At 31.4% G+C, this 16,500-nt stretch overlaps 1 protein-coding gene across 1 annotated transcript in view; it reads left to right on the top strand.

Annotated features, from left to right (window-relative positions):
* Window positions 1-6,431: 6,431 nt before the first annotated feature.
* The window catches only part of LOC125068278 (BMP and activin membrane-bound inhibitor homolog), a 57,301-nt gene continuing 47,232 nt past the window's right edge, over window positions 6,432-16,500 (top strand). Inside the window, exon 1 of the mRNA XM_047677381.1 lies at window positions 6,432-6,894. Within this exon, the coding sequence (XP_047533337.1) occupies window positions 6,789-6,894 (106 nt within the window). The 5' untranslated portion in view covers window positions 6,432-6,788. The remainder of the gene's footprint in view (window positions 6,895-16,500) is intronic.

Here is a 16,500-nt window from a genome sequence, read left to right as displayed (position 1 = left end):
TTTCGGTTTGAACGGCGAGTGAGGGAGTGTGGATGATGGCGCAATGGTGTGGTGTAAGGAATTATTATTATTTCTTACTGCGTCAATGTCTATGGGCGGTGGTGACCACTTACTATCAGGTGATCCAGTTGCCGGCCTGCTTACATATTATAAAAAAAGCAAATACTCATTAAGAAGCCGTTAGTCATCTCAGAACAAAATTCAACTAGTCTAGACATGCACTTAAAACAAAAGTAAGTTATCAATAAAACATTGTTAACTACAATAGCCCTTCAAACCGGACAGACAGCGCCACCCATAAAACATAAATCTCGACATATTGTTTACTCTGCGGCCTTTTCTACCCTTATCTGATCCCTGATAAGCAACCTGTTGAGTCAGAACCCGTATCGTGTAGGGCTACGAAAACACCGAACACTAATACAATACGCTCTTTGAAAATGACCAATTTATCATAAGCTTCGCTTAACGCTGTATTTCTTTTTCACGTTACAACATATTCAGTTAATGTATGTAAATTCTCCGTAAAATATTTGTTTGATATTGTACAATTTTGTTCTGTAAGTATATGTATAATAGAACCTGAATAAATAAATTTAGATTAGTGAGCAAAAACTTGCTTGTAGTATAATAAATTAGGGGTCTCCAAGCCTCTGTTGTCGAAAGGCTCCACTTCTTGGTTATCCCAGGGCTTCTCGATACCTAGGACCTCTCAGACTGTTTAAATGGTAAGTTCTGTTCAAATTCATAATAATCTGAACATTTGATAAATTTTTTAAGCTATTTCGTAGAAGTATTTTAAAACAATATTTCACTATAATTTGGTAAAATTACAATTTTACATTATGCAACGTAAACATAAAATTTAACTTCCAAATATTGTCTACAATATTCATAATATCTGTCGCGCGTTTCGTGACCAAACACAGAGAGAGTCTTCTCAGAATAATCTTCGATGTAATTAAGCTTTAAAATTGGCTTTTAAAACAAGCTATTGTTTTATTTGTTTAAATAATTCCTGCAAAATACAGTCTTCTGCATTTTACTCATGAAGTATTCATTAATATATCAATCCGAATTACTTTACAACTAGTCTAGTTTGACATACTTTAGGCGCCATAATCGAAATAATTACCATTATTTAAGCTCTTATTTATTCAAAGGTAAATAAAAAGCATTGTTATTTTTCTAACATAATGTTTGCTTGCAAAACGACTTGAATATTTATAAATTCTATAGGAATACCTAAAAAAAATCAGCTTAAACAATTTTAAAACGAAACTAAAAATTCTTCAAATAACTAATTCGAACGGAATAAAACTCATTCGTAAGCAATTAACAAAAACTTAAGTCGATTTTTAAGAATGTAATCAATCGAAAAAGTTTACGTATTCTGGATGCTTGGTAACCGAGAAGGAGTCATTATACATCATTATACGATAGGGTGACCATGGATATAATGTTAACATTTTAAGTGTTGAAATTTGTTAGTAAAAAGATAAAATATATATAGCATTTTTTAAATATTTTATAATTAGGTAGACTAGCAAATGGATCACCTGATGGTAATTGGTCACCATCTCCCATGGACATTGTACAAATTTAACATACACAACTAAGAACTAATTTGCTATAATTGCTTGTGTTTGTAGTTACACTGGTTCATTCACTCTTTAAACCCGAACACAAACTTAACACATTTAGCTGCTCTTTGGCGGTTAAATATATGATTATTGGGACAACCCAAATATATACAAACCTATTCAGATGGGCTCCCACAAAGCCTCACATGAATATAGATCCCATCAAAAACATAAATGTAAAAATGAGAGCCAAGTTAAATATTATGATATATACCTTGGTTGTTGACTTCAACGACAAAAGAAGTGAGATCTAAATTTGTGCCAAGTTAAATAGTCCTTTCTGAAATTTATTTATAACTACATAAATATCATTTCTTCTTATAACTTGGGATAATATATTGTTGCCTAAGGTCTGACTTGGCTAGTTCCCATATACGAATTATATTATAGCCTTCGTAAGTTCTAAGCCTTTACAAATGAATTATAAACACAAATTAAGCATGCAAATATTCAATGGTACTTGTCTAGATATGAACTCGCAATATCTGGTTAAGATTCATGTTTTCTAGTGACTGGACCATCGCAGCTCTTAATGTACGTTAATACTAACTAAGCAATACTGAGCTGTCCTCCATTCTATTAGATGTTCTGAATTATAATTTGTTATTCTAAACACAAACTACAAGTTGTGTTTATAAGCATATAAGAACTAGCCAAGTCAGACCTTAGGCAACAATATATTATCCCAAGTTATAAGAAGAAATGATATTTATGTAGTTATAAATAAATTTCAGAAAGGACTATTTAACTTGGCACAAATTTAGATCTCACTTCTTTTGTCGTTGAAGTCAACAACCAAGGTATATATCATAATATTTAACTTGGCTCTCATTTTTACATTTATGTTTTTGATGGGATATCACTACTTTTTGTGTATAAATTATTAGTAGGTACTTATTAATAACAAAATTAATACCAAATGGTTTTTGTTAAGCTATTCTATTTTCCTACGTTTACGGGGTAAAATTGTCTTTTTTTTTATACGTTCTTATTTTTCTTGTAGGTACCTCTGAAATGTTCGAGTGAATTGCCCATTCAGTGTCCGGATTTTTTTTACGCGTTTTCTGTTTATACTTAATTTGGCCAAGTAGGGGTGGTAATACGTGCGCAGACGGTTGTACTCTACAATAGAGTTCTCTTGTGTTTTAATTTGACTTGGACCTAAATTGATAAGATGTACTCCATCTAAGGTTTTAACTCTGGAGAGGCCAACGTAAGCCTGCTCTTTACTTAATATAGAGGAGCCTATGTCGAAAAGAGCACCGTCAATGCGAAGGCCTTGTAATTTGTGTATAGTAGTAGAATATGCTAAGCAAATAGATAATTGTTTCCTTTGAACATATATGTACATTACTTAATATCTGTAACATGGTTTTGACTTCTAGTTTGCAAATTAAATTATGTTTAAATTGAATCGTTATTTTACCGACGCTATTGCTGTTGTCGACGTCCCCAATGTACCTTCTCTATTTTTCCATTGGACCCATACACCAGTCCTTTGCTGACATCAGCATGCTTGCTCGATACTGTTCTTCCAAGCAATAAGGATCCCCGTTTGTAGCGCTAGAGTACAAACTTAAATCATTCCAGTTACGATATACATAGTCTACTACAGTCACACGAAACCTATTTTATTGTTGTATACTAGTATACTCAAACAAAAAATATGCAGTCGAATAGACTAGGCAGCTTCCATCGGAAGACATTGAAATAATTCTTATGAGCGCGGTTGCCACTCGCTCAGACACGTCCGCGTTAAGGTTTAATCGCAACGCTCCTTTCCCGCTGCTCCGGCGTCGTATCGCGCGCCGTGTACCGAAATGCCTATTATTATTATTTTTTTAAGTATAATGATTTTGCACCATTGATGTGCGCTAAATGCCAGTTAATAACGTAATAAATACGAAAGTCGGCTATACTCATAAGTAATAAAACGGAAATATTTGGATTTAAAAAACTTAAGGGTGGTATTCAACTTGTTATATATTCACGTGAAGACCTTAAAATCCACATTAAGACGGGCTGTCATAAGTTTTGATTGCTGGTTCTTACATCATTTTTTTTATTACAGTTATTATAGGATTAGGTTATGTGTACCTATTGTATATTTTTCTTACGTATGTGATGATGTGAACAAATGTTGGTGGATCAAATAAATAAATAAATAGGATTATAGGAACTAAGTATATATTAAATGTTCCTAAGAGACCCAATAAATGAAAAATTATAATAAAATGATAAAAAATTACCAGTTTCAGATTTTTTCCTTTATATTGGCCTAATTATCTACCTGCATGCCAAATTTGAACTTTCTAGGTCACCTGGAAGTAGGATATAGTTTTGATCTATAGGTCAGTCAGTGATAAAAATGACGATTTTTAGACGTTAATATCTAAATAACCATTTGAGATGCGTTTATGAAATTTGGAACACATATGTATCTCGCAAGTCTCAATATATGAGCCAAATTTGACACATTTATGTCAAATAGTTTTTGAGTTATGAGGAGGTCAAAAGTGGCTCCAAATGGTTCGTGTAATATTACACACGGTGCTGCACGCCAGTTCTGCTATACTAGAACTTGGCTGACACGCTACCGCGTGTCTAGATCTCGAAGGAACTGAGCCAAATTGCTAACTGTACATGTACATGCCTCGAGAACAAAAATTGGAATAGAGAAAAAATATATATGACTACGCCTATGTATAATAATTTATTTTTAATTTAAACAAAGGTATCAAGATTTGGCACATAAGATTCAATTATCTTTATAAGCTAAGCTGTAGCTGATAATATGTAATAAACAATAAAAAAAAAATCATAATTTGTAGGTTCCACATTACATTAAAAAATGAGAAGTTCGTACATTGATCCAGAACAAAAAAATATACTAACATTATGATTATTATACGAATATCAAACAGCGAGACTCGATTAACATAAACAAATAAAAAAATCATACAAATAACATACCATACCCTCATTAATACACCGAATGAAGTAAACTATTAATTTAAATTATTAAAATCCAAAATAATACAAAACATTTATTTCGGTTACAGGTACGAATATTAATACAACATATTCTAATTTTGAATATAAAATAGAATGTTCCATAATATTCTGACAGAGAAAACGGAATTAGAATTCCCGATAGTACATTTAATGAATTATAACTTTCAATTCTTGCCTTTTATGCGTTTGATATTCTAGTAGAAAATATTACACTATTAACTTATTATGCTGTACTACTAAACTTAAAATCAGCTTGAACTAATTTTCAATTGAATAATAATTGAAACTTTATTTTATAATTATTATTCAGAAATGGATAAGACAAAACATTTTTTTATTGAATTATGCAAATCTTTGTCGATTTAGAGTTACCTTTAATATCTTGTAATTAAATATTTATAAAAAACTGGTTTTCCCCTGCATGTGAGAGGGATTTTACCCCTAAAAACGTGTACAGGCAATTTTATGATGATAGGTTGAGGAGTTAAGAAAAAAGCGTTACAAACGAAGAAATAAATAAACTCACTTTGGAATTTATAATATTAATAAAGACTGTAAGATTAGTATACGGTCTTTGTCAATTTATTGAAAAAACAAAAACTAAAGACACGATTCTAATACAATGTAAAAAACGATGCAATAAACATATAATATTTTTTTAATTTTCATCCTGGTCACCCTTGTCCTTGTACGGCTATGCATTGGAGTATTGGACGCAGGACGCATTCCTGTAACAAAGGCTTCGTGAGATGGATGCCTTTGTTTTTTCTGTGCTCTCTCCGCTTACGTTCAGCTCCAGTTTGCGTTTTCGAATTTCGAATGATATGTTCGATTGTCCAATTTAGCATTTTTATAGCCATTCTTTGTTTTTCGTTATCCAACCAGTTTCGTATCCAGCCTTCTATAATTATAAAAATATTGACACATCAACTTAAAAAAAATTACTCTGGAGATATACTAAGACTCTAGTCTCTAGTAATATAGTAGACTATATTATTAATGATAATTTAAAATAATGCTTTCTTATTAAAATCATAAATAAAATGAGTTTAGAAATGTTATTTAAAATAATACTCATTTTTTTTTAAATATTTGTGTGGGTATTATAACAAAAATTAGCCGGTGCTTTAAACTCGTATTAATAATAAAGAAGCAAAGGTAGTCATAGAACTGTTAGACAGAGTCATTGTATAGAAAGTAGCAACAAAAACAACAGAATGCAAGCCGCGTGGCCGCGCACAAAATGCCTGGCGCTTCACCAATTCTTAATTCCACTCAAAATCTATACAAACAAAATACGACTTTACATAATGAAGATAGGGCTCAAAGCAAAAAAGCTAAATATTATTACCGTGCATCGTCTAGTATGAATAAAGTGCTGCAAAAGTTCCGAAAATATCGATAGAAGTTTTTTAACATTCGCTAATCAATAAAGTAAAAGTTATTGGTTCAGTATTTTATAAAAAAATATGTAGCTGCAATAGTAACGTTTTTACAGAATATATTAGAAAAAAATTGAAATATTTTGATGTCAGTTTTTATTTAGGAAATTTGGTATATTTAGACTGGATTTTTAGTAAATTAAAGTTATATTACGGTCCAAGCCACCAGTGATCTATTTTATAGGAAAATTGATTTTCACAATGAACAATTAATAACATATTTTATGTATCGATAATCGATATATTGGTGTTGACTAAACTAGCTTTCTGTGCAATTCTCTTGCTCGCTCTTCTTCACGCTTGTTTCTTTCACACACGCATGACGCACCCGGCACCCGGCACCCGCCGCATGGCGCACGCCTGACGCCGGCTGCCGCCGGCCATTAGTTGAGTTCTGACAGCGTCTCGGTATGCATGTGTCGCCTAATTTACAAATACTATGAACGCGTGTTTACATATTGCTTAAAAGTATATGTGCAATAATTTGGAAAATTAAAACTTCAGCTTGTTGCAAACAATTTAGTAGATAAGTGTTAAACAATTAAACTGTGTTTATGTTGTAAGGATATTTCAAGTGATATAAATTTGTGATGACTGATGAAGAACAGAAAAAAACTTGTTTGATATTTCGGTAATGGTGATTTTCATGCGTTTCTGTTTGTGGCAATAGATTTTAATTGACAAAGCAATGGCCGTAGTTAATTTTAGCGTGTGTTTGGTGCTTATTCTGTACCACCTCTCGTCGGCGCTTAGTGACGAATCTTCCTCGGAATCATCAGATCTCGGATTAACTGGTAAGTGAATTTGTTGACAAATAACAATAAATAAACATAAAAATAACATTATTGTATTAAATTTAAGTTTATTGCTGTATATATCAATTTTAAGGCATTTCTTAACTCATATTATTGTTGGTACAAGTATTTTTATTAGATAATAAGCAAAATATTAAAGTTTATTCTGTATTATCTATAACAAATTATTAACACGAATTAACAATAGCTGCTTTTATTTTATTAAGTATTTGATTTTGCAATTTGAGTTGAATTATGTCTAAATATCTATAGATAGTACTAGCTCACAAAATCCGAAGAAGGTACATATTCTAATACAGTAGAATTATATTTCCGACGGTAACATTTACTTTTCTATCTTTTTTTTTTTACTTACTCTATTAGCATACGGTTGATGTCAATTGACGTATTTGTTAGCTATATTGTTTCCAATAGTTATGTAAATTATTTAAAAAAAAACAACGTGTGTTTCCATTCACATTATTTCACACGCTTCAACTACCCATCTCAATGTATTACAAAAATATTTTATCTATGATTTGCAATGTAAAACTGGTGTTACTACAAATATTTATTTAATTGCTTCCCTATTTCAATGATCTCTTAATCACATCAAATATAAATTATAATTCCTATACTATACTTATCAAATATCCAAATTGTATATGGCGAGTTTTATTACTTTTTTTTTTTATTAATCAAGCAAGAAATAACATTTTAAGCAATATTTCATGCACAAATCATTCCTAATAAGGCCTAAAAAATAATTAACAAAGGCATAAAATATTTATAAAATAAACAGACGGAATATTAAACGAGAACTAGTTTATAATTAAAAAAAAAAAAAAAACAATCGCATAAATTACGATAAACTTCAAACCGAGTGTTATAAAGTTACTAGGGTCACATATTTATCACAGGAGGTCAGTCAAATCTTGTCTTGACTACCAAATCATCGACACTAATGGCTTTATTTTCGATATGTGTTTTTATAATCTATATATTACCATTCTGGTGAGTTTGTATAATTTTGTACATAGTCCGTTTATTGAAGGTATATTTGATTATATTACATTACGCTAAGATTCTAGAAAGTGGCTTAGCAGTAGCTGTATATCAACTAATTTTTAAGAATAAAGCTTAAGGGTATAACCGCATAAGATAGCTAGTATTACAGATAGTATTTATATAATTAATGAATGCCCTTATATACTAGGTATGCAGGCAAAATCGTCAGTAGACATTGACTGCCATGAATTCTTATATGTACTAAATCCTACGAAAAGCAGTGTTTTATACCTTGGGTCAATCAAACGATTAAATATATTAAAAGTATAAAATAATCAATAGTAAGGGTAATTAGGTGGCATAAGGGTAAGTGATCACCATTGCTACAACAATGCTCAGTATTGCTGTTTGGCGGAGGAAAACTGTTCGTTAAACAAATATAATTTTAATACCATGTAGTAAGCATATAAATACCGGTAACAGGACAAATGAATGATATTTCATTATTAAAGAAATTAATAAACCCGTCTTTAGTTAAGTCTTTATAGTTGTAAGTGTGAAAGTTACTTTTAATCGCGTAAACGTAATATATCTTAACAAGTATCGTCATGTTTTTCGGATATCGATCGTGTGACGTCATCAAACCGATAAAATAGGTATCGAAGCGATCTGATAACAGCCAGACTTGGCGCCGTACCTCGTCAATACACCTTTTCTATTCTTAAACGTTTCAAACTATTTTCAACAATATACAACGGTGATTGAGATTATATTCGCATGTACAATAAATACAATTGGTTTTGCGGTATCAGTGAAATTGGCATTCCAGTATGTTTATCAGATGAAATTTATTATCTTAGTATTAAGTTGTGAAGATCTATCACCTCGATCGATTTTGATCGAACTAAAGTAATCTAGAGTCCATAATAACATAATTGCTTCGTTCCAAGGATTTGTACTGTATAAGATTATTAGAAGCGATAAGATTAAAATGTCAATGACCTCAACCGTCAGATGACAATATCGACTATTATAATAAATAATAATAAATATCAATGAAATTATAAGTTATCTGATAAGGACTTTTATTCAATATTCAATACCTACGTTACATTCTAAGTTTCAGCAACATAAACTACGAACAATAGAAGTCGATATGAATAAATTAACCTTTGACCTTTATTATTTTCATATTTCCATTAATTCATGAAATTAAAACGGTGGGAGGGCGTCGTATTGCTCTGGTGTAATTTCAAACAAAAGAAGCAGGAAATCATTGTTTCCTTGTTAATGTTAGTTAATATTTTGTTCCCTTTGTCTATTCCAATGTCTATGGGTGATAGTGATCGTCTACCTTTAAGTAGCCAATTTGCCGGTATATCTTCCTACTATGGTAATTGGTCACCACCGCCCATAGACAATGGCGCTGTAAGAAATATTAACCGTTCCTTACAGTACCAATGCGCCACCAACCTTGGGAACTAAGATTTTATGTTCCAAGTGCCTGTAGTTACACTGGCTCACTCACCCTTCAAACCGGAACACAACAATACTGAGTCCTGCTGTTTGGCGGTAGAATATCTGATGAGGTAGTACCTACCCACACGAGTTTGCACAAAGCCCTACCACGAAGAAAGTTCTTTCTTACAATATTATGCAAATAAAAGTTTATTCAATCATTTAATATGCCAAGATAGAAAACAAAAGATGCTATCCCAAATCTCCGAATCTATTACCATTGAATAAGATAAATATAACCACAAAATAACATCGTCCTGAATATAATAAACCAAAATAGTATTAAGAACTTAAGAATAAAGTACATAATTGCTTGTATTTAAAGTTTTAACTAAAGTAACATGTGGGCGACACGCGCGGGAGACAGGCGCCAGTGACGTCATGGGATTCCTCCAATGAATTCCCCATTCCTGCTTCGATCATAAAATTTATTCCCAACTGTAATGTAACCCGTAAACGAGCACCCAAGTCAGTTAGCATAAAATGAATTGTAGGTAAGCTTTCAACTTCAAATATATCGGTTATTCAGAATTTTACCATAAATTTATACATGTTAAAAGTTATCTAGTATTAAGGGGGACGTGCTAGGTGTTAGGTACACTTTATCCTTTAATGTACTCCCTGACAATGGTTTAAAATATATAAGCGCAACAAACATACTAACTTTCGCAGATATAAGTTGAGATATATTATTATATATCTATTACTGAAGTTAACGCAATAATTAGATTGCTATGTATTTTAAAGAAAATGTAGACGTAATATGTATTAAATATAAGTAATATATCTTTTTAAATTATGACATACAATTAAAATATACGTGAGATGTTTGAATTTAACGTTAAAACACACGTAATGGATGAAAATTGTAAGACGGGTATAATAAATCATTTCACGATGAACATTGCGCCCGCGCATATACGCGTTCACGCAAATTAAGTTGTTCATGATTTATTGGCACGTATCCTCACGGGCACGGTTTGATATTTTATTTATTTACCTAAATACAATGTTTGGTATTAAAATGTATTATATGTAAGTATTTTGCTTCTTTAAAGTGTTCTTTTATTACTAAACTTAATTTTTATGACTTCGTCTTTGGTTGCAGAAAATTATCGGGTTGATAAAACCTAAATAAAATACTTGATCAAATACTATGGAAAGTTTTCTTGTCTTTTATGCGTCAGAAGTGTATCATATTCATACGTTACATATATAAAAGCACTGAAAAGAGACTTTAAGCTGTTACACTTGGTAGCCAAGATTCAATGTAGATTTCACTACCACGAATCAATTTTCATGATCTATTTCTATAGTATACCTAACCTTATCAGAAAGTGGGACAACAGTACGTATGTTCAAGTTATTTAATGTGACAAGCAAGGCTTGCGCTAACGATATCTGCTTTCACTTAACAATTAAGTATTATATTAGTACATTAAAAATATACCTAAGCAGTCATTTATGTACCTCGTTTACCTAGTAACTTTTTCTAAGACGGCATATTTAAATTTTCTCTGTAAATCTATATGGATGAATGTCAATCAATGGAAACAAAAGATAAGAAAACTAAAGTAAACAATTGTTACATACGATCTTTTGTATTTATGGCAAAACAACGCAATATCAATACAATATATCTGCTCATAGATTTCGCACATTATAATCTGAGCACTATATTTCTGCGTTTTTATAAGAAAAACAACGCAACGTATTGGCAAGCGTGAGATATGCATTAAATACTTTCATTGAACTCATTAACATTCATGGAATAATTTGAAGATGTTTCATTGTGAAGTTTCTCAGTAGAACATTCCACCGAAATGCTTTGTTTAGCGTGACGCATGAGATCTAGTTCAGTGATTCGGCAAAGCAAACGTAAGGCTTGGAAAGTAAGACTGCTCAAGTTTATTTATGTTCAAGTAGTTTTATATTTCACGGAATATATATTTTTATATCGTTCTTAGAAGATTGATCAACTTTGAAACTAATTTATTCATTTTCTTTCATGAAAATTCTCATATCAATAATAGCTTATTTTTTGGCTTTGTTGAAAAAAAAAGACATGCTTGTAAAAGGTTTATCAGAAATGAAGTTGCATATGTTTTTGCATATATTCAATAGACTGAATTTACTAAACTTTTTCTAGAATAAGAACACAACTATAAAAGTATTAGCCAATGTTTTATATTAAATAATTAACTTTGTAATTTTTGTCCTGTAGAGCTACGGGCGAGCCCCTCGCAATGATGATTAAAGTATAAATCTAATCATTCGATCGCATGATAACGAGTAATAAACTTAGATAAGGGAAAGTGGCTTTCACGCAATACGAATAACTCACGATTACTGTCTCCGTTTTTTTTTCTATGATATTTCTGCTATAAAATTTATTTCCGTAATTATCACTAACAGTCCGTGAAGGTTTCATTGCTGAGCAAAAGTTGCTATTCTTTATAAGGTTAAGAATACTATACATATATTATTATCTCACTGAAGACGAGATTTTTTTCCAGAATCTCTGATATAATTCACTAAAACCGAGCGCCGAATAAAATTGCCAACACAATATTACATATTAAAACTAAATAAGACTTAAATTTAAATCTTTTTCAACGAATTCTGACTATTTATGTCACTGCGGCTCAAAATCTACAACAGAATTTTCTTAAAACATTTCAAAGGATTCTGCAATTTTTATTCACCAATCAATCAAATCTTACAACCATACGCAAATGAAAATACCATATTTATTTTTATTCAGCTTTCAAGCAATTTAACTAATATCAGTTTAGAAATCTTAAAACAAAAATCACAGATAAGTATGGACTTAATCTCTATCGAAGAAGTGAAAAGAATTCCACGCGAGCTTATTTGTAAGTATATAACAGTGTTACTATTGTTAAAAATTCCCACGTGTCACTTAAAACGCAAATGAAAGTTGACTCACCCATATTTATTATCAACTTTAAATACTCATGTACATATAAAAATTATTTATAAACAAAACCCTCTCTGATTCGTCACCCCAAATTTTGGGAACCACAACCGTAGTCTCAACCAATTGAAGGGGACTCTTAACGGTTGTCTGGCGCCAAATTGTTAGACCTGGCGCCAAAAATCCTGTACAGGTTGCTGTTTCTAAAAATATTAGACCCTATTTGTTCGAGTTAAAGTCCAATTTTATTTAACTATATTATAAAGTGGAAGACGAGGGGATAACGAAAAGTGGCGGCCTGATGTCGATGCATTTGTAAAGGGTGGGCAAATTGAGTCAAAAGCAGGTGTCCTGCATTTGACTTATGCTTTAATTATGCGGGCAATTAATATGTGGTAATTGTATCAAGATCATATGACTTGTTTAACTATACATTAGTTAATTAGTGATATTCTGTTATATTTTGGGAAAGCATTATGATCTGAGACTGAAGCTCATTAAGCATCTCGTTAAAGAACAATGGCATACCGATATTTATCAGCACATGTTCCCTTTTACTCTCATTAACAATAGCTGCATCATTAACTTAATAAATGCCGGTTTATGCAAACTGGTTTTTGATACTGATTTATTTTAAAATAGCATATGAACGGATACATGATACTTAAACAAGGGAGTCAGTGTATCGTTGCAGACGACAGTTGCACCTAGCTTCCGGTAATAGCCGGAAAAGCGGCGCCATAGGCGCCTGCGCCGGCAATCTGCGGTCTACTGGCATTCACGCTTCAACCGCGAAACAGGTCGGACGTAACGCGCCGTTGCGCTTACAATTAATAACCCACGCAAAATAATTACTCACGCCATAACGTTTAGAAAACGCTACAATGACTTCACGAGTGGCGTAAAAGCTATTTATTCATGTAATTAAAGTGAAACGTTAACATATTAAGTGATTTGAAATTAAAACATTAAATTTACGCTACAATAACTCCTTAGACACTACACTATATAATTATTTTAATTGCTCGATCGAGAAACGAATAATTTTATTGTCTATCCAATCCGCACAATATAAACATTTCAAACTATTAATATCTCATACTATATTGTATACAATTAGGTATATTTATCTGTATACTTGGCAACATTCTTTTACTTCGAATTCCTCACGTAAATAGTTATATGCAAAGGTTTCCACAGTACATAGGGCTTGCAAATAGAGCATTAATCCAACTCACGCTTCGCAATGCACTTGCAAATAGTCGATATGTATGCGAAGTGCGACTTGGCTTGTCGAAGGTGACTCGATCTTGAGGCGCTACACTGCTATCGAATACCTACTGCACATCCTCTGTATTCTAACAATTTATTGTTAATACTGCTTCAATATTTGCAATCATGTATTAATTATCTATCATAGCTCCAATAATTAAAACTTTTGAACGAGAAATATCAAAAAAAATCTGGACATTTTAGGTCATAGCGTAAGATTCTATAATCAAAAAGAATTCGTTTGTTGTCATTGTGTTATTAAAGCTTAACACAAGACGTAAACAAAAGAAAAAGCGATAATCTTATGATACCTTTTAAAATATTTTTTTACAATAAAAAAAAAAATAACACATTTTGAAGTCTTGTATAATACAACTAGCAATTCACTGTGATACATTGTAAAGATAAATACAAAGTATGAATGAAAATTTCATTGCTCTTAACATAGAAACGTTGGTTTTTCACGACCGTGTGGGCGATGTTATGAATAAAACGTTTTTACATTATAAATATGTATTTGCAAACGAGCTTCATAGTCGAGAATATTAAATAAAGACATACATTCATTCATAGAACAAGAAATTGTTGAATCGTTTATGAAATGTGCAAAAAGAAACAACGATACTGCAGTTGAAGTGATCTTGAATCATAAATTATGTATTAAGATAAACTGATTACTAAGTGAGGAAAAAACTATACAATGCGAATTATTTTTAAAATTAGAACAGCTTTGGTATTTTTTTATTTACCAAGTATTATTAAGAGGTTAAAATATCTGTCCTTTTTTGAATTGGAGTTAAAACCTTTTTACAATTAAAAAGATTTTTATATTAAGATACAAAATTGCAAAATTGTTAGTCTGTTAAAGTATTCATAGCAACTGATAAAACTATTCGATGTAATTTGCTTAGCGATAAAACTATAGTCATCGATTTAAACAAACATGCCCATCGACAACTTCGTGACTAAAATTAATTGAATTCTCGTATTGGCATACTGAAGTTTGAATGAAGATGAGTTAATAACATCAAGTATTCTTCACCAAAAACTAGTGTTTCACCATTAAAATGTCGTAAAAATCCAAAAATATTTCGGTCACATTATATGGAATAATCTCTCAACCTCCTCTTTAAAGGGAGAGGAGATCTTAGACCAGCAGTGGAAAATAAACAAGCTGTAATTCTACTTACAAAACACCTTCACTAAAATAAGTTCAAAAGATTAGTTACAAAGTTCTGTTCGACGGAATACAGGTTTCAGGTCGATAGCATCACGTCTAGCTTGACAACTGTTTTTGTTCACGTACAGGAAATCTTCGAATACCTTCTGAAGATCGGGTTATATGGGTATCGTATCTGCTAAAACCTCTGAAATGCAATCGAAGACTTCTATCATAGAGTTTATACTAGGTCTCCGCTCGAGAGGAAAAGTGGTCTTGGGTCGTGGTACAAAAATTGGGAAAAATAAACATCTATTTGTAACGCTTCTGTCTCAAAGTTTACTTCTGTGACAAATATTAGTTGCACGCATTTTTTAATATCGTTAGTAACATTCAACGGTCGTGGTCATAATAATTATGCAGTCAGCAAGCGTGTCTTGTCTCCTTGGAGTGATTGATTGAACGCAACACGGGTGTCATTGATTTTTGAATATCGATTGAGGAATAATCTAGCGAATGTACATCGTTGATACTCATTTTGAATTCGTAATGGATTCTTTCGCCATCATAGGGTCCGGTTATTTAAGGACTCGAGAATTTGCATATTCACATACAGGCAGGTTAGGGCTGTCGATAATCGTTTTTTATAGGATTACTTACGAAATTATTTTAAACATCTCGTTTTCTTCAACACAACCATATTGATTCAATACAGTATGTACACGCGATAAAAGTAAAACATTTCAAATGTAAATATATATACATAGATATAGCTCTTTCTCGTTTGTGAGTTACAAATTTATAAGACACTAGGTTTCGAAAGATAAGGAAAATAAGGTTTAATTGGACGATAATTTATCATTTGCAATAATACACACTTAGATGCTTTTTTCCATTGTTGTGTGTCAAACGCATGCTAGTGTGTGTAATTATTTTTTTTCCATATTATATTATAATATCACCTTTCTGCATCCGACTGCGTCATATTCGTAAAAAGATTTCACTCATATTAATATATATAGATGAAATAATTCGTATAAGCCTATAGCGCCAAAAAACGGTTTATTTAGTTTACAACATTTTTGACAACCCTCCCTACACACGTAGCACACTAACAAATTGAGTAGCAAAGTTGTGATATGAATGCCTACCGCTTATATTGTTTTTATTAATTTAAAATAAAAAAAAATACAAGCCGGTGAAGCTCCAACCAGATATGTAAATCGGTCTTATACATTTTTAATTATTTTACATTAAATTAATTAGCGATAAATATGTATTTAATTTTACAATATTTAATTAATTTAAATATGAAAGTATCATATTAAATTATTCTTAAAAAAAATGAATCACAAATCCTTAGCAAATCATGTACCTAATTCATAATTGCTAATAGATCGATTAAAACAACACATTTTTTCTCAAACAAAAAAAAAACAGATTCGATTCAATTAATCAATAAAAAAAACTATTCATTATTAAGAACCATTTGTTAGTTGTATACTGGATATTTCATTGAACTCTTAATTGACACCTTTAAAACATGGAACATTAAATTAATGAGGCAAAATGTCTCGTAAAGACGTAAACGAATCGGTACTTCCACGGCTATGGTTAAATTATTGCACAGACTTCCTTGATTCATCACCACATCTGGGTGGTCGGTAATATGTTACGATCTCTTGGAACGGTGCATTTACATACATTGATT

This window comes from Vanessa atalanta, chromosome 13, assembly GCF_905147765.1.
Source record: "Vanessa atalanta chromosome 13, ilVanAtal1.2, whole genome shotgun sequence".
Lineage (NCBI taxonomy): Eukaryota > Metazoa > Arthropoda > Insecta > Lepidoptera > Nymphalidae > Vanessa > Vanessa atalanta.
Note: the sequence above shows the minus strand (reverse complement) of the source record. Positions and strands in the feature narration are given on the sequence as shown.